The 22,797-nt window shown below is 49.8% G+C and overlaps 1 protein-coding gene across 1 annotated transcript; it reads right to left on the bottom strand.

Moving 5' to 3' along the window:
- Positions 1 to 17,613: 17,613 nt before the first annotated feature.
- NAA20 (N-alpha-acetyltransferase 20, NatB catalytic subunit) lies at positions 17,614 to 21,891 on the bottom strand. The gene is made up of 6 exons (XM_082786023.1): positions 21,778 to 21,891; positions 21,619 to 21,643; positions 21,440 to 21,530; positions 20,105 to 20,240; positions 18,917 to 19,062; positions 17,614 to 17,946 (listed from the first exon to the last, which is right to left on the bottom strand). The coding sequence occupies exons 1-6, from the start codon at positions 21,828 to 21,830 to the stop codon at positions 17,861 to 17,863; spliced, it is 537 nt and encodes a 178-aa protein (XP_082642149.1). The 5' UTR covers positions 21,831 to 21,891; the 3' UTR covers positions 17,614 to 17,860.
- Positions 21,892 to 22,797: the final 906 nt, after the last annotated feature.

The raw sequence follows: 22,797 nt of genomic DNA, 5'->3' as shown, positions 1-22,797 counted from the left end.
CCGCGCCGAAATGGGCCCGGGCGGCGCCGCGCCGAAATGGGCCCGGGCGGCGCCGCGCCGAAATGGGCCCGGGCGGCGCCGCGCCGAAATGGGCCCGGGCGGCGCCGCGCCGAAATGGGCCCGGGCGGCGCCGCGCCGAAATGGGCCCGGGCGGCGCCGCGCCGAAATGGGCCCGGGCGGCGCCGCGCCGAAATGGGCCCGGGCGGCGCCGCGCCGAAATGGGCCCGGGCGGCGCCGCGCCGAAATGGGCCCGGGCGGCGCCGCGCCGAAATGGGCCCGGGCGGCGCCGCGCCGAAATGGGCCCGGGCGGCGCCGCGCCGAAATGGGCCCGGGCGGCGCCGCGCCGAAATGGGCCCGGGCGGCGCCGCGCCGAAATGGGCCCGGGCGGCGCCGCGCCGAAATGGGCCCGGGCGGCGCCGCGCCGAAATGGGCCCGGGCGGCGCCGCGCCGAAATGGGCCCGGGCGGCGCCGCGCCGAAATGGGCCCGGGCGGCGCCGCGCCGAAATGGGCCCGGGCGGCGCCGCGCCGAAATGGGCCCGGGCGGCGCCGCGCCGAAATGGGCCCGGGCGGCGCCGCGCCGAAATGGGCCCGGGCGGCGCCGCGCCGAAATGGGCCCGGGCGGCGCCGCGCCGAAATGGGCCCGGGCGGCGCCGCGCCGAAATGGGCCCGGGCGGCGCCGCGCCGAAATGGGCCCGGGCGGCGCCGCGCCGAAATGGGCCCGGGCGGCGCCGCGCCGAAATGGGCCCGGGCGGCGCCGCGCCGAAATGGGCCCCAACAGACTTATTCTTTAGACATGAAGGAGGTGACCCTGCTCACTCTCTAAGCACTAGTGCACTGATGTGGTCAAGGAACCATGCTCAACTGTTTCCGAAATACAACTACCTAGCCACACCTCATAAACATACTTATGATATGTCAATTCAAGGACATCAAGACTAGAAGGCTGCAAGGTCTAAAGACTCAGACAGCAAAACCACAGGCAAAAGCTCCAGAAATACAATAAACTGTCCCTAAACCTGAAGCAGAACACCCCTTACATGCCCAATGCTGCCATTTTCAGATACACGCTCACACAGGGAGCTTCAATGATACATTTCTCCTAAACCATTCTCCATCCCTTTGCCACCAAGGTTGTGACTTTGATAAGATTTGACATATAGGCAAAGACTCACAAAAAGCCCCGTAATTCTGCAAAAATCATAAGGGACCCAGAACCACAAAACAAACACACAAAGTAACCTCACCATACTATCCATAAAACTGATATAACAACTACTCACCTGAGGAAGAGCTGCATGCAATACAGGCACCTACTACTAGATTGCTTTACAATGACAGATCCTACCAGTTGCCACCTCAAAAAGATAGGAGTACTGGTTTCTACTTGAAAATGCATCAGTCCATAGACTCTGACCCACCTAAAGAACCCTCCACACAACTGAAGGAAAACCAAAGCACTTACCCCAAAGAGCAGCCCAGGCAGAAGGAGCTCTCTCATGGCATACCTGCAACTCAGTTACCATTAGGTCCCACCTGGAACCTGAAGCCAATCACATGGGAAAGTGCAAGGGGAAAGCACACAAAAAAGCAGAAAGAGGAGGAGCAGCAGCTGTGGTTTTATTAACTTCTTTATATGGCTTAGCTCAACAGCATGAAGAGTGCAGGCTAGAGAACTGGGGTGTTTCTAGAAACAAAAATCCCCATGCTTTTGCTGCAGCTTTCAATATTGAAAGGACAATACAAACAAGCAAGTAACTTTTTTTTCCACCTGGAATTAACTCAATCTTTCATTTACAAAGAAAAATCTAGGAGCAGAACAGATTACATGCCAAAAGAAGAATTCAATTCCGTTCCACTCACAGGAGAAATCACTTACTTCAGTAGGCTATCTGAGAACCAAAAGGTTATGCTGATGGGTCAAAACACACTACAGGACACTGGGGCCAGGCCCTCCGCTGCACCCACTTAAAACCCATCCCTACACTCACCAAGGTGCAACCCCAAACCTAACACAGACGCAGCATTTCAGATTCAACACAGGTTTTGGGAACTGCTGGAAAGCAAGCTCCATACTCAGCGAGGCATGCCCAGGTTACACAGCACAGGACAGGGCTTCTGGCAACTCTTTGCCTACCAAAGAAGACAGCAATCAGCACCTGCTTTGTTCCAATTCTAAAGACTAACATCACAGCCCACATTGCCTGGGACACCTGATAAACAGAAGAGAAAGCAGCCATACCCTTTTCAAGCCATCCCTGCACGTGTCACTCCTCGATGATCTGCAACCTCTTCTCAAATCCTCTACCACTTCTGTGGAGAGCCTGCCATGGCACCTGCAAAGCAAGACCCTTCGCAGTCACCTTGTGCTACTTGGCAGTTCTGCTCCAATCCAGCTCACAAACAGCCCGCCCTTCTCGTGCTGCTCTTCAGAGTGCAGCTTAGCCCCTCTGAGCCTGTGCGACACACCTGTGAAACAAAAAGAACAGCATATGCTGAGGCAGCATCCAAAGACACAGCACAGCTAGGACAGTTACTCTCATCTGCTCCCTTACCTCGGCCCCCTCACCTGCCCTCGAGGCAGATGCTTCCATCTGCTCTCAAGCCAGCTACAACACACCTCTGAAATATAAACAGGATTTTTACTGTATTTTGTGTAGTTAACTAACTGCAGTGACAACCGCACCACTAAAGTAACTGCTAGATCTGCTCATTGCTCACCTTGCTAAAAGAAGCTGTGGTCAAGTCCCGTGTTGTACACTGTGTTTCAGCTTAAGCAAATGAAAACAGTCACAAGATAATCATTCAGCTGCCAGCATTAGCACCCATCCCTCAACAACAGAAGGGACCCCATTTACAAATTATCGTTTCAAAACAGCAGCCCCCTTGCCTCAGCACCTCAGAAGTAGATCTAGCCAGTCACCGAGCTGCCTACCGAGTGCTGGACAGTTCCAGAAGGAGCTCTTTCCTGTGAGCAGTTCCTACTAAAGGTACACACTCTACTGGGGACAGGAGAGAAATAAAAATAAAACTTTCAAAACCCCTTATCTGTAAGCTTTCAAGATTTGACAGTGCACCGTTCAAGCATTATGCGAGCATCTGCTCGCAAGCAGATCAACTCTGCCAAATCCACATCTCCCAACCTCCAGAGATGACTGTGCCAGCTGCCCTTCGGTATGCGCCCAGAGGCTGACCGGATGTCTTTGCCAAAACAGTCCAGACAATGTATTCGTACACCCATGCACCGCCACGTTAGCTGTCATCACTAACTGCCAGGCAGGACAGCTCCAGACCAAACACATACACACACAGGCACGCCACAAACATTACAAACAAAACACACAACATGGCGCAAGTAAAAGCGACCCCCAGAGGGAAGCCCTATGGCAACAGCAAGTCAGAATAGGTGCTCTGCAGCAGACCCAAGCAGAGACTCAAATGTCACGACACGTGACTGGAAGCAACTGCCAGAACTGTGATGATGGAGGCCTAAAAAGCCTGCCTTCAAGACAAGAGACCAGAAGGATGGGGAGAGAAAACCCCATAAGAAGATGCTTAGGTAATCAATTCCCAAGCAAGAGCTCCTGATGCAGCCCAGATGACTTCCACAAGAATGAGGATGGAAACAGACGCGATCTCAAACCGAATACGATGCACGAGACCTGAAACAGATCTGCACTTCAAGCAGCGACTGCAAGACAAGAAGTGCTCAGATCAGAGTCATGATGACAAAACAAGCACTGAGGCCCTTCAGCACCGCTACCAAGTCGCCTGTCTGGTCAGTCCAGTGTAAAAAGCTAGAAGGATATCAAGACCTGAGAAGCACAGAACAGACATTGCAGAAGCAACACTACAGGACAGACGAACAGAAGGAAACTGTCCTGCCTGGCGCACCCACTCATGCTACAAAATAATCCCACTGCTTCTATTAGCCTGGTGACCCAGCCTGAACCACCCTCACCGTGGCACCAAGTCTAGTCAGCCAGCAGGCACCATGCTCCTCTGGCTCCCAGCTCCCATTAGCCACCCCAGATACGCAAATACCAGGTGACCCCCAACTTAGCTCTCAGGTTGCTGCATGGTAAATTCCCTCCGCCTCAAGAAATGCACAGGCACTGATTGTCATCTTAGTCAATTGCCAGGCTCATCATCATCTGCAAAAACAAACAGACTACCAGCATTCACTAGTATGCCAGCCATGATGCCCACCTTCTCCACAATGCTGACTACTGCTGATGCAACATACGGATCTGCTCACCTGTTCCTCTCCAAATCCAAGCTCCAACAGTGCAACCAGTATCATCCACACCACCTGGGAAAACAAAGGGATTAAATGATCGTTACGTTCAAAACACATCACCCAATGGTGTTTTTTTTTTTGTTATTATTGTTTTTTGTGCGTGTGTGTGTTTCCTGTATTTATTTTTTTTAGTCTGCTTTAGCTGAACAGCATGCAGAGTGCAGACAAGAGAACTGGGGTGTTTCTAAAAGCAACAATCCTCATGCTTTTGCTGCAGCTTTGAATATTAAAAGGACAATACGACCCAGCGAGTAACTGGAACTTTCTTACCTGGAATTAGCTCAAACTTTTCTTCACATTGAAAGAAAAATCTAGGAGCAGAACAGATTATACACCAACAAAATTGATTCCATTTCATCCCCAGAAAAAAAAATCACATACTCTCATCCCCTCCTATACCTCAGCCACTTGCCTGCCCCACGTGGCAGATGCTTCCATCTGTTCTCTTTACCCACTTATAGCACCTTTAGAAGGCAAACTGGAATTTTACTCTATTGGATGTAGGAAAATAACTGCAGTGACAACCGCACCCCAAAACCAACAGTTACCTCTGCTCATCACGCACCAGAGTCACTGCAGAGGCAGCTCGGGTCAAGACGTCCTGCACTGCGCACTGCGTTTCACCCTGAACAAAGGAAAAACACAGGCAGAAGATAAACATTCAGCTGACAGCAGTAGCACCCATCCCTCAACAACAAAAGGGACCCCATCTTTAGTTTTATCCTTTCAAAACAGCAGGCCACTTGCCTCTGTACCTGCAAATTAGGTCCAAGCTTGAAAGGAGCGGCCAGCATCACCCACGCCACCTGGGAACACAAAAGGACACAACGACCACTGTGCTTGCAAGCACCCACCTGCCACACTGCTCCTCTATCCCAAACAGCCTCACCTCGGACCCTCACAGGGAAACACCTGAGTGTCTTCCCTTCGCTTCAGATAAGGGATGACCAGGCTGACAACACAAACCTTCCCTCAGAGCTTCGTGACACGAGGATTTCCCTTCCCTGTCCACAACTGCACAAAGCACCTGTAGAGACAAGAGAAACACACACTCTGAGGCACCTCACAGCCACAGCGTACCTACTGCAATAATACCTCTCTCTTCCCAGCTCCGGTACTTCAGCTGCTCAACAGCTCTGAGATTCTTCGTTCACAGCACCACTGCAAACTCTGCCCAGGACACACAACACACGCTACACAAGCTACGTTGCTTAAGACACACGAGCTGGAAAGTTCCAGCCCAACAATTAGTCACGTCGCAGAGGAAGGATGCCGCATACTCCTAGAAACCAAACCTACCAGTCCTGAGCAGCTCCCCACCTCCTCATTCTAACCACACTCAGCACACACACTATTTGACCCTCACAAAAAAAAAAAAAAAAAAAAGAAGAACATGCATACACACAAAGAAAAACAAAAAAGAAAACTGAGCTCCACAAGATCCAAAAAGACATGCACACACACAAGCCTCGGCAGGGGTAATCACAGACTTACCCTTTGCAGAGGAAAGAGGTGACTCTGATACAACCCTGCTCAGTCTCTTGGTAATGCTGCATCTACACTGCCAAGCCACACGTAGCATGCAGTCAAGCTGGTTTTAGTCCTCTGGTGAGTTACACCAGTGATTTTATATATCTAGAGATTAAAATATAGCTTAAAAAACAGAAGAGTATCCCACCATCCCAAAAACAGTGAGCCAGCAGCCCCTACTAAACATCCTTCTACTAAGTGAATTCCAAGCACTTAAAACCCAGAAATCCATAGACTCCAGCCTGCCTAAACAACCCTGCAACGGACAGAAGGAAAAAGAAAGCACTGACCCCAAAGAGCAGCCCAGGCAGAATGAGCTCCCTGATGGCATGCCTGGGGCTCATATAGCATTTAGCCCCGCCCAGCACCCAAACCCAATCACCTGGGAAAGGGGAGGTGTTGGGAATTGGCATAATTGTTCGATCTAAGCTTGCTTTAAGCAACCAGGGGTAGGCCTTAGAAATCTCAGGGCCTGCTGTAGCTGAGCAAACCAAGCTGCCAGAGTAACTGTGAGAAGCTCCCGCTGCAATGACTCCCACATCACCCAATTAAGGAACTCAGATAATATTGTTATCAGCAGCTGGCCTCAAGGACTAGGTCTACGTGGCCGTTAAGCACAAAGGGGGTTGTTTTCCTAACTTCTAATCAAAAGGGGGGTTCTTTTCTTGCAGGTGGTGTTATTTTCTTAACGGTTTGTCTGAGTGCTTTTGACCAATAATCTTGTGTGAAACACTGTCCACCCCTGTAAAATTCACTATAAAAGCTGGGCTATTCGGGCAATAAAATGGTGAAGCATGATCTGACTCTGCTGGTGTAATACACAATAAATGTTTGTTCATTGTCTTTTGTATTATAAAAACAAGGAGTTCTGTTTGAGGAACGGGAGTTGTGAAAACTCCCTGCTGAAGTAAGGAGCTGTATAATGCTTGGCTAGACACTATGAAAATTCTTTTGCTTAATGTAACAAAATAGAGAACCCCCTCCCCTTCTCTCCTTCTGCATCTCAGTAGCCTCTTTTGTTAAAAAACCACTGCTGCAAAGTTCATGTAACCATCTCCTGATAAGTTGTTAAACTAGTGTATCAACATCTTGCCTTCCTGTCTCACGCTGGGCCAACATGACCAAATAAAGAAAAAAGTTGAACCACAACGCTGAGAAAGACTACGGCCTTCATCTTCACGACCACCAGAGGGACAGAGACGACCCCCTAGCAACAGTGCGCGCAGTCGCAGAATACACCAGGATGTGCTGCGTAATCCTGAAATCACCAAGATATAAAAAGGGACCCTGGCGGGGGTGAGGTGCGCGCCGTTGGTGGAGCCGAGACTCCCCGGCCGCCCAGCGCTGTTTTGCTTGCTGTTGCTTACTCAATAAATTCCTTTCTATTATTAATGCAATGCTCTCTGAAAATTAATTAAGGGGGCAACTTATAACAAATTTGGTGCCGTGACTCGGATGAAGGCAATCTGATTGAAAGACCTTCGGAGGGGGCGCCTCGCTGATTTCAGCGGCCTTCGCTAGGACTGCTTTCATTCAAATCCTTCACCGACGAACCCTAAATTCGGCAGCAAGCAAATAAAGCCGGCAACCCCTAGTAATCTTTGTGCATGAAGACCGAACGAAGACTCAGGAGTGAGTAAGTATAGGCCAGTGATCCGTTCGGTTGGGGTTGGGTATCCTGGAGCGTGTCGCTGTGAGACGTCCAATTGCGGACGAAGCGAGTGTGGACCCCTCAGTAGTGCGGTTCCCACATCCCGCGAGGGACTGGGCCACGAAAAGGGGGAAGCGATTCGTGCGTGTGTGTGTGAAGGCGCTCCGGAAGATGGGACAGAAGAAGAGTAAGCCTTCTGGTCCCATGGGTGGGGTAACGTCTGATGTTAGGTTACCCCGGGATTAATGATTAAAAATTGGCAGGATTCCCCTTTTAGGCGGGGAAGGAATAAAGTAAAAATGATACATTATTGTGTTGAAGTTTGGGGTGGTAAACAGATTTGAGGAGACCACCTTTACTGGCCTGTATTTGGGTCCTTTGAAGATTGGGTTTGCCAGGCCCTAAATATTTATGTAAACTCAAAAGAACCTTTTAGTTTGGAAGAAAGTGAATATGCACATTTGTGGATCAGCTCGGAAACTCGAGCCAATTTATATCCTCTAAAAGAAAAAGGAGGGGATGGGAGGCACAAGAAAAACCGAGAATTAGAGATCCCAGCCCCACTGCCTCCCTATATTCCACCACCCCCACCTGCAGCCCCTCCGACTCCCGGGCTTCTTAATCTGCAACCCCAGGGGGATGCCAATAACAACTCTGATTCTAGCACTCAGGGACCAGTGACTAGGAATATATGGCAGTCCCCATTAACTCCAGGGACGTCTGAGATTTTAAGAAAGAGACAGGAGGAGGGTAAGCGAGCTTTAATGGCAACTGGCATAATGTTTGCAGCTGCTGAGGAATAATTCTAACTGGAATAATAACTGCACATTGTATATTGTATATATAAAAGCCCGGGCATTTTTGTTAAAGTGTTCTTTTATACATATGTTAATATGTTAATATGTAAATATAACTGCCATTGAGGTGTATGTCTAAGGGAACAAAATTTGCCCAGGCATATTATCGGCTCATCAGGTTTAAATGTCCCCAGTGTAATTGTCTACAGGCAGTTAATTTACAGTGGTTTGATTTTACTTGTGTATCTGTATATTGTGGATTTTGGAGGGATTGGGATTGACTAGTAAAGAGCTTCTAGGAAAACGGTGGAATATTAACCACTGTAGATTACAATAGGAAAAGTTCAAAGCAAAGAAATCCCAAGGAAAAGCCTCCTAGGATGTATACTAACACATTGGAGGGATATAGTGGGGTGAGAGGGTACAGAAAGTAAAAGAACTCTTATCAAATATTGTAATCAGTGGTGGCCACTTTATAAACTAGAGGATGGAGCGGAGTGGCCCCTAAATGGAACTACTAATTATAACACCATATTACAGTCAATGTTTTTGTGGAAAGAAGGAAAACAGGATGAAATGTTGTATATTGATGTTGTTTCAGCATCTTGGAGGGAAAAGGTATGGAATTAAGTTGGCCCCTGACTGAGCCTTTGATGTCGGCATTAGAAAAGTAAAGGCTAGAGAAAGATAAAGGAAGTGTTAAAAGGTTTGTTGAAAGTGTTAAAGGTATTCGAAGTTGAATGAGCAGGGAAAGGTGATGTAGGCATTATCTAAGTAACAGTCTAGAAGTTTTGGTATATTTGCATATTTGCTGTGGTGTTTGTTCAGTTTCCCAAGCATCGGGGAGGGGGGAACAGCCTGCTCCACCAGGGGCCTCTCCAGCGGCTGCAGGGGGGCTTCGGCTCCAGCACCTGGAGCGCCTCCTCCCCCTCCTTCTGCACTGACTTTGGTGTCTGCGAGGGGGTTTCTCGCTCTCCTAGCCGCTGTTGAGCAGCAGGTTTTTGTTTGTTTCTTTGTTTGTTTGTTTGTTTTCGTGGATGTGCTCTCACAGAGGCACGGACTGTGTTGCTATGGCTTGGCTCTGGGCAGCAGTGGGCCCCTTTAGGGCCAGATGAAATTGTCCCTTATCTACCACGGGGAGGTTTCTGTTTTTGTTTTGTTTTGTTTTTCACGGGGGCTGCCACTGCAGTTTCCCACCCCCACACCACTCACACACCCCCCGAACCTTGCCATCAAACCCAATACACTGGGGCAGCTAAGTCATTACTGACTTGTAAAGTATCAGGGATTAAATTAACTAATGAAACCCTAAATGTGATGGGGGTAGAAGGGACTGGGATAATAGTGCCACTTTTGGGGGATACCAAGCTGAGACTAGGGGATAAAATGATCACGGGGCAATTATTGTATGTACCCAAGGCAGAGACTAACTTGTTGGAAAGGGATTTGATGACTAAATTGGGCATTCAACTAGTAAATTGTTAGACTGGAATAACAGTGTTATTAATGGAGTGCTCTCTGGCCCTGAGAGCAAACGTACATGTATATTCACCTCTGACTGGAAAGACCCTGAAATGGGGGCGGAAGCAACAATATAGGTGGACAATTTTACCTCAGGGGTTTACAGGGCCACCTATCTATTTGGGTAAATTCTAAAAAAGATTTTGGGGCAATTACAACCTCCCAAGGAGGTATTATTGTTACAAATATGTGGATCATTTTAAGGAAAATCGATACTCCCTGATGAGAGAGAAATGCTGAATAAAGTGATAATGAGGCAAATATTAACTGTTTTACATCAGAAGAATCATTGGGAGGTGCAAGCAATGTGTGATGTTGTTCTAAGAAAGCATGTCTGTGTAGGAATATATACTTTAGGGAAGCACACATGCAGAGGATGTACTATATGTCAAAGGGTAAATAAAAAGGTCTTCTGTAACCTATCAAGAGGGGGACGGGAGCCAGGGCTTTGACCTTTCCAAAGTATACCGGTAGACTTTACTGAGTTACTTGTTTGTCCTAATTGACCACGTGACTGAATGGGTGTAAAGTTTTACTGCAAGGATTAAAGCAGGACTTAGAGACTGAGTGGGATTTTCACAGCCCCTGGCACCCCTCCTCTTCTGGAAAGGTAGAGCGAATGAATGGTGAAATTAAGAAACGACTAACAAAACTTGTGCTGGAAACTAAGGCTTTTTGGGTAAAATGCTTACCCCTTGCACTGTTAAACATATGGATGCAGCCCAGAACTGATGTAGGAATTTCTCCTTTTGAAATGCTATATGGTATGCCCTATGACTCGGAATTGCCACTTGATCACCCTCAATTCTAATTAAGACTTGGAAAGAGACTTTTTTTAACACCACTATGGGGAAGGCCCCTCTGTTGTTTTGCTTACCACAGAAACGGCTATTCGAACTGCGCAGAAAGGATGGATGCATGCCAGCCGTGTGAAAGGACCAGTCCGGGAAGGTAAATGGGAGGCAGCTCCAGGCCCTGACGACTTGAAGCTGACACTAAGACGGACTCGATAAGTATTGTATATTATCTGTGTATCGTGGGAAGGGGAGGAGGCCCTGTTTCAAAGGCTCCCTAGTAGGTTCCCCTGAAGAACACTGCTGCTGCCAAGAAGAACCAATACCTTGTAGTTCGCTGCAACCAAACTGACAAGCGAGGCAGAGAAGTGAAAACGGTGGGGGACGGAGGGGCCGACAATTTAGATGGGCTCCGACCACCTCCTACGATACATGGGAGTCAGTATCATCGTTTTGATCAGCTATGGGTCTGCGCATCCCCACCAGCCTTTTAAATGGAGCTTAATCAGATGGGAGGATCAATTCATCATCCAGCAAACAACGACAGCGGGTGCTCCCAGTTTCCGCATCACATTATGTGACCTGGTGTCAGTGCAGCCATGCTTTAACCAATCAGGATTTTATTTCTGCCCAAGTTCTAACCCAGGAAAGGGGTACTGTAATTACCCGAACGTGTATTATTGTGCATACTGGGGGTGTGAAACCATTGCTACGGACTGGACACTCGGGGCTGGTCGGAATAAATTCTTACAAGTGGGATATGGGCCGCAAGGTTGTAACTGACAAGTGGATCCCCGTTACAGGTGGCAAGGGCATGGTATAGGGTATACAGGAACCTTCCACGGAAATGAAGAAATTTGCAAGGTTCTATATATAAATATAACAAACTTGGACGATACTAGCTGGGTACTAGGAAAAATGTCAGATTTTACGAACACGGAACAGATAGGGGAGGACTCATACTAATAAAAAGAAGGATGCTGATAGGCTCAGGCAGTAGGACCAAATGAGGTATTGTCAGAAAATGTCCAGGGAATCCAGCCTGTGGAAAATACTACAGTGCCAACCCTCGGCAGCCCTACAAGCTCAGGTAAAGCTGAGAATGATAACATAGTTGAGAATAACATATGGGGGGGTCATGAATGCCAGCTACCAATTATTAAACAAAACAAGCCCAAATGTAACAAAACACTGTTGATTATGCTTTAGTATAAGGCCTTCATATTATGATGCTATTGGGGATCCTGGGGAGCCCACCCGCACAAAGAACAGCCCTCTACATTGCAGTTGGGGAAAAGACATAAGGGTAACACTAACACAAGTCACTGGAGGTGGTAGGTGTGTGGGCACGGTTCCTAGTGGGAAGTGTCACCTATGTAATACCATGGAGAATGGAAAACAATCAACCGAGTGGCTAATCCCAGCCAACAACGCTAGGTGGGTTTGTTCGTGAGTGGGCGTAACTCTTTGTCTATCACTAAAACTCTTTAATGCATCTCGTGATTTTTGTATACAGGTGATAATTATACCAAGGATTCTATACCACCCTGAGGATTGTATGTATACCCAGCACACAGTGGCAAGTTATCATCTGGAAAGACGGGAACCATTCACGGCTCTAACTTTGGCCACCCTAATAATCCTGGGAGGAGCTGGAGTGGGGACCAGAATAGCCTCATTGGTTAAACAAAATCAAGAATTTACTTCCTTACGCATTGCTGTGGACGAGGACCTGACCCAAATTGAACAATCCATCTCGGCCCTGGAAAATCTATCAGGTCACTTTCAGAGGTAGTGTTACAAAATCGTAGGGGATTAGATTTGGTATTTTTCAACAGGACGGGCTGTTTGCAGCCCTGAAAGAGGAATGCTGTGTATGCTGATCACACTGGAGTGGTAAGAGATACAATGGCAAGACCCAGGGAAGGGTTGGAAAAAAGGAAACGGGAGAATGAAGCCCAACAGAGCTGGTACGAATCTTGGTTTAATTATTCACCTTGGCTTACTACTTTATTATCAACAATAGCAGGACCTTTGTTGTTATTAATAATAGCACTAACTTTTGGACCATGTATTTTTAATAAATTGAATGCGATTGTAAAGGGATGTTTAGAAGCGGCACATCTAATGCTCATACATGCCAAATACGAGCCAATAAGTACCAACAAAGGAATCAAGGAAACATTAGTTCTTAGTAGCCAGGTATTGCAGAGATTCAATGAACAAAATGAGTAACTAAAAGAAAAAGGAGGGATTGTAATACACAATAAATGTTTGTTCATTGTCTTTTGTATTATAAAAACAAGGAGTTCTGTTTGAGGAACGGGAGTTGTGAAAACTCCCTGCCGAAGTAAGGAGCTGTATAATGCTTGGCTAGACACTATGAAAATTCTTTTGCTTAATGTAACAAAATAGAGAACCCCCTCCCCTTCTCTCCTTCTGCATCTCAGTAGCCTCTTTTGTTAAAAAACCACTGCTGCAAAGTTCATGTAACCATCTCCTGATAAGTTGTTAAACTAGTGTATCAACATCTTGCCTTCCTGTCTCACGCTGGGCCAACATGACCAAATAAAGAAAGAAGTTGAACCACAACGCTGAGAAAGACTACGGCCTTCATCTTCACGACCACCAGAGGGACAGAGACGACCCCCTAGCAACAGTGCGCGCAGTCGCAGAATACACCAGGATGTGCTGCGTAATCCTGAAATCACCAAGATATAAAAAGGGACCCTGGCGGGGGTGAGGTGCGCGCCGTTGGTGGAGCCGAGACTCCCCGGCCGCCCAGCGCTGTTTTGCTTGCTGTTGCTTACTCAATAAATTCCTTTCTATTATTAATGCAATGCTCTCTGAAAATTAATTAAGGGGGCAACTTATAACACTGGTGTCTGTCGTGCTTTCGTCCGTGCTTCGCAACAGGGAGGGGCAAAGCACATAAAAGTAGGAAGAGAGCAAAAGAAGCAGCTGTGTTTTTTTTTTCCTTTGTTTTTTAAAATCTGTTTTATCTCAAAAACATTCAGAGAGCAGACAAGAGACCTGTGGTGTTTCTAGAAGCAAAAATCCCCTTTTGCTTTTGCTGCAGCTTTTAATGTTGAACTGATAACGTTACCAAGCAAGTAACTGAAACTTCTTCGACTGGAATTAGTTTAAACACGCTCACTGTCATCTGCAAACACAGAGAACCAGCATTCACTAGCCCTAACCCCTAACCCTAACCCCAACCCTCACCCTAAACTCTAACCCTAGCCCCAGCCCTAGTCCCTAACCCCAACCCTAGTTCCCGAGAACTTCATTTCCCGGTATGCTCTGGGCACTCAACATGGCCTCCCGGAAGTCCGGAGTCCCAGAACTTCATTTCCCGGTATGCTCTGGGCACCCAACATGGCCTCCCGGAAGTACGGAGTCCCAGAACTTCATTTCCCAGTATGCTGCGGGCACCCAACATGGCCTCCCGGAAGTACGGAGTCCCAGAACTACATTTCCCGGCATGCTCTGGGCGCCCAACATGGCCTCCCGGAAGTTTGGAGTCCCAGAACTACATTTTCCGGCATGCTCTGGGCACCCAACATGGCCTCCCGGAAGTCCAGAGTCCCAGAACTACATCTCCCGGCATGCTCTGGGCAGTCAACGTGGCCTACCGGAAGCCTGGTGCCGGAAAACTACACCTACCAGAATTCCCTGGACAGCCAGCACGGCCAATCAGAGGCTGAGTTTTCGAGAACTACATTTAACAGCACTCACTGTAACTCTAGCCCTTCCCGCCCTTACACAAAAAAGCCTCAAGCCCTAACCCTAAAAATCCTCGAAACCCCTACAGACCTAACCCAAACTATTTACCACACTAAACCCCTGAAGTCCTATGCCTAAAACCCCTAACCCAATAAATTAAGACGCTCAAATCCCAAACCCGCAAAATTAAGATGCTCAAATCCCAAACCCAAAAAAATAGGACGCTCAAATCCCAAACCCCCTTCCAAAAAAGAAAAAGAAAAATCAAGAAAAAAAAATCAAACAAAACAAAAACAACAAAAGGGGTAGATCTGGTGGCATCTGCCCTGTAACCCTGCAAAAATCACGAGGGACCTAGAACAACAAAGCAAACACACAAAATAACATTGACATCCTATCCATAAATGTGCTCTAACAATTAATCACCTCCAAAGAGCTTCAAGCAATAAATGCACATACTACTAGATCGGTTTCCTCTAAAAGATCGTACCAGACCCTGACCCACCAAAAGAACTCTGCATGTAGCTAACAGAAGCATAAACAAAGCACTGACCCCAAAGAGCAGCCGGTGCAGAAGGAGCTCTCTGATGCCATGCCTGGGGCTCCTATACCATTTGGCCCCACCCAGCACCCAAACCCAATCACCTGGGAAAGAGGAGGGGGCAAACCACAAGAAAGAGAGCAGGAGCAGCAGCAGCTGTGTTCTTTTATTTATTTATTTATTTGTTTTTTTGTGCCTATCCCTAGAATACAGCATGCAGAGTGCAGACAAAAGAACTGGGGTGTTTCTAGAAGCAAAATATACCATATTTATGCCTCAGCTTTAAACATAGAAAGGACAATACAACCAAGAAAGTAAATGAAATATTTTCCACGGGAATTAGCTCAAACTTCTCATTTACATATGAAGAAAAATCTAGGAGCATAGGAAATTACACATCAAAAAAAAAGACGTAATAAGCAACGCGCATGCGTGGCGCCCGGCTGCCTGCAGTACCCCATAGTGGCCAGCAGGTGGCGGCAGAGGGCGCCCACGGAGGACACCGCGCATGCGCAGCCCCCGGCTGCCTACAGTACCGCTTTCCCACCAGCAGATGGCGGCAGAGGGCGCTCGCGGGCGCCACCGCGCATGCGGGGACCCAGTCCGCGTGCAGTACCCGATTCCGACCAGCAGGTGGCGGCAGAGGGCGCCCGCGGGCGCCACCGCGCATGCGCGGACCCCGGCCGACTGCAGTACTCGTTTTCCACCAGCAGGTGGCGGCAGATGGCGCCCGCGGGCACCACCGCGCATGCACGGACCCCGGCCGCCTGCAGTACTCGTTTTCCACCAGCAGGTGGCGGCAGAGGTCGCCCGCGGGCACCACCGCGCATGCGCGGACCTCGGCTGCCTGCAGCACTCGTTTTCCACCAGCAGGTGGCGGCAGAGGGCGCCCGCGGGCACCACCGCGCATGCGCGGCGCCCGGCTGCCTGCAGTACGCGATTGCCACCGGCAGGTGGCGGTAGAGGGCGCTCGCGGGCGTCACCGCGCATGCGCGGACCCCGTCCGCCTGCAGTACCCGACTCCGACCAGCAGGTGGTGGCAGAAGGCGCCGGCGGGCGCAACCGTGCATGCGCGGACTGCGGCCGCCTGCAGTACTCGTTTTCCACCAGCAGGTGGCGGCAGAGGGCACCCGCGGGCACAACCGCGCATGCGCATTTAAGGTCCGCTTGCAGTACTCGATTGCCATCAGCAGGTGGCGGCAGAGGGCGCCCGCGGGCACCACCGCGCATGTGCGTACCCCGGCCGCCTGCAGTACTCGATTGCCACCAGCAGGTGGCGGCAGAGGGCGCCCGCGGGCGTCACCGCGCATGCGCGCCCCCCGTCCGCCTGCAGTACCCGATTCCGATCAGCAGGTGGCGGCAGAGGGCGCCGGCGGGCGCCACCGCGCATGCGCGGTCCCCGGCCGCCTGCAGTACTCGTTTTCCACCAGCAGGTGGCGGCAGAGGTCGCCCGCGGGCGTCACCGCGCATGCGCGTTTAAGGTCCGCCTGCAGTACCCGATTCCGACCAGCAGGTGGCGGCAGAGGGCGCCCGCGGGCACCACCGCGCATGCGCGGACCCCGGCCGACTGCAGTACTCGATTGCCACCAGCAGGTGGCGGCAGAGGGCGCCCGCGGGCGTCACCGCGCACGCGCGCCCCCCGTCCGCCTGCAGTACCCGATTCCGATCAGCAGGTGGCGGCAGAGGGCGCCCGCGGGCACAACCGCGCATGCGCGGTCCCCGGCCGCCTGCAGTACTCGTTTTCCACCAGCAGGCGGCGGCAGAGGGCGCCCGCGGTCGTCACCGCGCATGCGCGTCCTCCGGCCGCCTGCAGTACTCGATTGCCACCAGCAGGTGGCGGCAGAGGGCGCCCGCGTGCTTCACCGCGCATGCGCGCCCCCCGTCCGCCTGCAGTACCCGATTCCGATCAGCAGGTGGCGGCAGAGGGCGCCCGCGGGCGCCACCTGTCGGTGGAAAAGAGAACGCCCGCTCTCAAAGAGAGCGCAGTAGTCGTTTTTTACCAGCAGGTGGCGGCAGAGAGCGCCCGTGAGCGCCACCGCGCATGCGCGTCCTCCGGCCGCCTGTAGTACTCTTTTCCCACCAGCAGGTGGCGCCAGAGGGCGCCCGCGGGCGCCACCGCGCATGCGCGGACCCCGGCCGCCTGCAGTACTCGTTTTACACCAGCAGATGGCGGCAGAGGGCACCCGCGGGCGCCACCTCCCATGCGCGGCCGCCTTCCGCCTGTAGTACCCCTTTCCCACCACCAGGTGGCGGCGGAGGGCGCCGTCTGCTGCCATCGCGCATGCGTGGAGTTCGACCGCCTGCAGTATTTACTTCCCACCAGCAGGTGGCGTTCAACCCTGCCGTTAAATACCTGCAGTATGGGATGAGAACGCAAGAAACCCTTACTGTGGATTATTTCAGTGGATGCAGCATTCCAAGTTTATGTATGCTACCAAGAACTGGTCTTGAATCGGGTCCTCCGTAGATAGGAATCCTTGAGTTCTTTATTTGCCTGGATTTTCCAAATTGAGCGTGGACCAAATTGAGTTCAGCCCCTCCTTGTGCCACAGAACTTGAAAAAAATGTCCAAATTGTCTGTAACAGGTGTATTTTCTATGAAAGTATTAATACACTACCTCCCCTTGTCCCTCTTCCTGGGTATTGTACAATAATATTTTCACTGGTCATGATTAATGGCATTTTTAGGAGTTTTACTATTACTGGCCAATTATCTTTGATTTTAGAAAAATAAAAAACACACACCGTGCACCATGTCACCAGGTGATTCCATTTAATAGTCTCTGCATTACCAATATTTGAAAAGAAAATTCACTAGGGGAAGTTCAGAAGTCTGCAGCTATTACCAATAAAGACGGTGTAAGTAAACTTCTCAATATTGCTTTTGGTGTTTCATGAGAAAAAAACATTGCGGCTATGGTTTCTCATCTGTAAGGTTTTGGGGGGTAGACAGAAAAGCAATCCAAAATTCTTAGCATGTTGCCTGAGAATCACGGTTTACAGTTACTCGATGTCTTCCGGTCTCACAGGATGCGGAAGAGGTATAATAGATTTCTTCTCCGTATCTCTGGAAAGTGCTTTTCTCATATCTGTAGCAAGAGGAACAAGATGTTGTTGTAACAAGAGTTGTTGCACAAAGCCATACTAAGCGAATTCCCTATTACAGTTAGATTGAAAGTTACCACTTTCAATCAAGCTGATTTTGGCAGCAATGTTAACAATTCAAATCATTAGTGCGGCACAAAATTCAGCTGAATGTCAAGAAAATGGCAGGCTAAAAGGGTAAACATGACTTAAGTCATCTGCAACAACTGTAGTTGTCTGTCCACAGCCTTTGTATTTCGTATGTTACTTGAATCTGAAACGATGAATGGATGAACAGAAAAGATACACAGCAAGCCCAAAGAAGCTTTCGTGGAGGACACTTACAGGAAAAAATACCTTGCAATAACAAGCACCTAGTACTCCTGTTTTTTTAACACAGTACTTGAAATTTCCATGGCCTTTATCCTTTAAATTGAAAAGGCCACCCAATTCTCTGTCACTGTGGACAATTAGCCTCTGTAAGATTTTAATTGGCTGAGAAAAACAATTCCTCAAGTCCGTATAATCAAGGGACAACAAAACAAATGCGGGGGGGGGGGGGGGGAGGGACCGTCACAGAAAAGGAGGGAAGAGAAAGGAAGAAGAAGGAAAGCACAGCCATTCCTCTTCCCAGTGGCATCAGGAAGAAGTCCAGGCACCTGCCAGGAGCATTCTTTCCATTAGATAAGTAACCAAACGTTATTTATCCTTACTCACAGAATAACATGTCTTTGTACTTGATAGCTTACTCATCTGGTATTTTATTTTACCATGGATACAATGCAACGTGCAAACCACAAGGTTGAGTTTTTTAACAGATATTAATCCTCAGCAGGAAAAGCTATCTAAAGGAAGAAGTAAAATCCCATTAAACAACCACCACCTTAACTTTTTCCCTATAAACAAAACACAGGGACAACCCTGGGACACACAAGAGGACCTTTCCATTCAACGTGGGGTAGAACAAGTACTTACCATAAGCATCCTCATCAGGCTCTCCATTGCTAGCAGAATAGTACTCTAACACTGTCCGGTACACACTGTAGCCCAGTTGCTTATACATGTTTACCGCAACCTGATTTGATACTCTCACAAAGAGATCAACGAAAAATCCGCCCTTTCTTTTAAAAAATAAACAAAACACAGTAAGAACAAGCAGGTGAATATATTTCCAATTAAAAACCCACAACATGTAACCAAGAACAGGTCTGATGAGGCAATACACTAATCAGGTATGTTTCACGCTGTTATAACAGATGCACTCCTTTTACCATGGGACAAGCCCAGTATTGGCCTAAGTTATTTTTTTTGGTCACATGAACAATCTTCTACACCATCCAGTGCACTCAGAATTATTAACAAAAAGAACAGGGCCAGCCAAATACCCACAGAAGCCTCATTTTCATATATATATGTATATATATGTATATATATATACATTTTCATATGTATATATATATATGATTATTTTAATTATAATCCGTACTTTAGATGCATTTACATTGCACTAGCTTAGGGACTGCCCCCTTCAAAATGAACAGGGGAAGAAAAATCAGTCTCACAATTCAGTTGCCTAACAGCAACTGAGGAGACAGCCCTCAGTATGCAAGTTCTTCAAAGAATCAAGCAATTTGGGGATTCAACCAACCACAATAGGGTTGCCCTACTGGCACGAGCTAGGGACATTTCCCTAATGTGTTCATTTTCTGCAGGTACGAGTAAGCCAGCATGAGATGGAAAATAAGCTGAATTACTGTCTGCAGCACTACATTTGCGTAATATTGCGTCCAAGGGAACCCGCACAAAGCCCACAGCCGCTAAACAAGTATGTTGGGGGCACTGTGGAAAACACTGTTGGTAGGAAAAGAACTTCACAAAATATCAAGAAAAGGATAATTTTTACTGTGTCTTTGCTGCAATTTAGACTACTTCCCATTCATCATGGCAAGTGAGCTTTCATAGAAATCAAGACATTTTAAAATGCCGAGCGAAGTTTTTAGCTCTTGTTCTCTACAGGGAATTTCAGTCAGTTGGGGGCACTATTTAATAGAGAAGTCCGGGAGTCTGGGTACGTTTCATGTAAAACAAATACCTAAACCAGGGACAAAAGTCTACAGAAAGAATACTTTACAAGATCAGCTTAAAGAGAAGGGTAATACTCACTTTTCTGAGATTTCTTCCAATAGTTCCATCAACTTGGCAGCCAAACCCAGCCGTCGAAATTCTGGTGCAACTGAGAGAGCAGTAACATGTCCGTGCCATTCTTCCCTGGCCACAGAGCCTTCTGCTTTACCCATTACTGCGGACATACAGAGTATCAGCACAGCAGCACCTCTGGGACACCGCACCCCAGGTGTACATCGTTACAGAGGAGTATATGAACACATGCTGCAACAACTGTGGCAAAAAGCTGAACAAAGCATGTCTGTATTATCACTCTATGACTTAGCAACTCTGTACGGTTACGGGTCAAATATCAGAGCTTCAGAGAAAGGCAGACAAGGCCCCTGAAGGTCACATTTCTGTCTGGATTCCAAGCTCTATTGGAAAGACCCCCAAATGCTAGTTCATGATTTCACCAACTGCACGCTAACAGAACCTATTCTGACACCCAACTTCACCTACCGCAGACAATGCAGATGGTTCTCATACAGTTCTGCTTCATTGCATCAGACATCATTTTGCTCGTTTTACACTAGTCTCTTGACTAGCATTAAAAAAGTTAAATCATTTTTCAAAGTTTGTTTTTTGAGGAGTGCCTTCTAAATAAAAGCCTTAAGCAATTCTCATGAGTCTTTAAACAAGCAGAATTCGGGGTCTGACTGGAATAATGGAAGAACTGAGGGCTACAAGCCAAAAAACTAGTTCATCACCCTAGCAACTAAAGGAAATTTCTGGTCGCTTTGAGGGGGTAGAACTTGGGCAGCTTTGCTAATCTGGCAAAAGACAGCTTAGACCCTGCAAACACGTTACATGTAGCCAAAAGAGGTGGGTTTTTCTGTTTGTTTGTTATTCTGGGGGGAGGGGGAAGAGTTGGGTGGGGAGCGGGGGTGTCTTTGGAGCTTGTTTCTACACAGCACCACACAAGCGTTAGACTGCGAACAACCCTTCAAACCTCCTGTCGCACGCAGTACTTCAGAAACACCCGTCACTCACAGCACCAATGCTTTAGGCTTCAACACATAGAACGGGCCATTTCCCCACTCTCTGCAAAGGCCTCCCGGGATGCCGGGGCAGCGATAACGAGGAGGGCGAACCGGCAGACAGCCCTAGTAGCGGGTACTGCTGGCGAACGCCACCGCGGCGCGGCGCGGCGCGGCAAGGCTCGGCTCCCCGGCCCAGGGCTGGCTCTCGGCGGGCGAAGGGAAGCCCGAGCCCGAGCCCGGAGCTAAGCGCCGCTCGCAGCGCGCCCGCCCCGCGGCCCGAGAGCAGCCGGAGCCCCCGCCGAGCGCTGCGGCCCCGGAGCGGCAGGGCCGGGGCCGGGGCCGGGGCACTCACTGTAACCCATCAGCTCCCCGCCGGGCGCCTCCGCCACGATGAAGTACTCGGGCCAGTGCGCCAGGTACTGCAGGTAGAAGGGGATCCCGTACTGCGGTCGCCAGTTAAGGAGCACAGCCACACCGGCGCGGCGCCCCCCGAGGCCTCCCGCCAGGCGGCCGGCGGCAGCGGAAGGATACGGTCTCCGTCAGCGGGTCCAGGTTGCTGCGGGAAGAGCGAGGGAGGGAGGGAGGGAGGGAGAGAGAGAGACAGAGAGCGAGAGCGAGCAACGCTCAGCGCGGGCCTGGCCGGGCTGCGGGGCCGGGGCCGGCCCGGGGGGGGTGTGGGGTGTCACTCACATGTTGTTGAAGCGGAACAGGTCGTCGCAGGTGAAGGCGCGGAGCGACGTCATGGCGCTGCTGGGCCGCCGCCGCCGCCGGCGCTGCCCCGGAAATGCTCCCGCCGCCGCGGGGCCTCTTCCGGCGCGGAGGAGGGGCAGCTCCGCCGGCCCCGCCCCGCGGCCCGGCCCCGCCCCGCAGCCGCCCGCCCGGGCCGAGGCCGCGCCGCCAGGCGCCGTGCGCCAGGGCCAAGGCTCGCGGGGGGCGCCGCGGCCGCCGCCTTGCCAAGAGACCCGTGCGGGCCCCCTCTGCTTTCCCCCGGCTCCCCCACGGCACCTCCGTGTCCTTCCTTCGGGCGCACTGGGGCTCTGCGGGACATCGGACCCACACCCTGCCCTCTGAACCGCCCCGGTGCTTGGAGCTGCGGCTGCCTAATTGGCTCACCTGCCAGGAGTGCTGTTTGTTATACGGAAGGACGGAAGAAAAAAAAAAAAAATACCCTTCCAGTCACCCCGTTACTAGGCTACCGACACCCATGCTTGCGCCTCCGCGTGCACCGAGTGCACAGGCAGTACCGCTTACTTCCCTGTCTAATGCTTTTACAAAGCTACATCAACTCAGAAACGGTCGAACGTTTGTTTCCCTGTCACTATTTACCTGAATTCAATTTACGATTCAGAAAAAATTTCACCTATGCCTCGGCCTCCATCTTTCAAATGAATAGCTGAAGGAGAGCTGTGTTTCAACTGATTGTCAGAATTATATTTGCAGGCGTTGTCGCTGAATAACCAACGGCTTAAGGTTATCAGAATGAGCACAGAAACGTTCAGCTTCTTCAATACCCAGTTTCTCTCGAGACTTACAGGTGTCAGGCCACTTCATACAACCCTACGTTTTAGGATAATTCCTACGATCATGAGTTCATTTCTGCCGTGAAGGTATGTTCCTTCTTCCTCACAAGTTCATTTGTACATAAACTCAAGGTATTTCCACATACTGAACTCCCTGCAGATACATTCTTACTAGTCATTAAAGGGCCAA

The sequence above is a fragment of the Aythya marila genome, assembly GCF_965140915.1.
Source record: "Aythya marila genome assembly, contig: HAP1_HAP1_SCAFFOLD_361, whole genome shotgun sequence".
Lineage (NCBI taxonomy): Eukaryota > Metazoa > Chordata > Aves > Anseriformes > Anatidae > Aythya > Aythya marila.
This window is presented reverse-complemented; position numbering and strand designations above follow the sequence as displayed.

Bases quoted from the DNA above. Each gene is read 5' to 3' on its own strand.
- NAA20 (XM_082786023.1), bottom strand. From the start codon at position 21,830: ATGACGTCGCTCCGCGCCTTCACCTGCGACGACCTGTTCCGCTTCAAC. The intron at 19,063-20,104 runs GTGAGTATTACC...ATTTTTTAAAAG, and splicing joins TTGGAAGAAATCTCAGAAAA to AAAGGGCGGATTTTTCGTTG. The intron at 17,947-18,916 runs GTAAGTACTTGT...CTCTTGCTACAG, and splicing joins GCCTGATGAGGATGCTTATG to ATATGAGAAAAGCACTTTCC.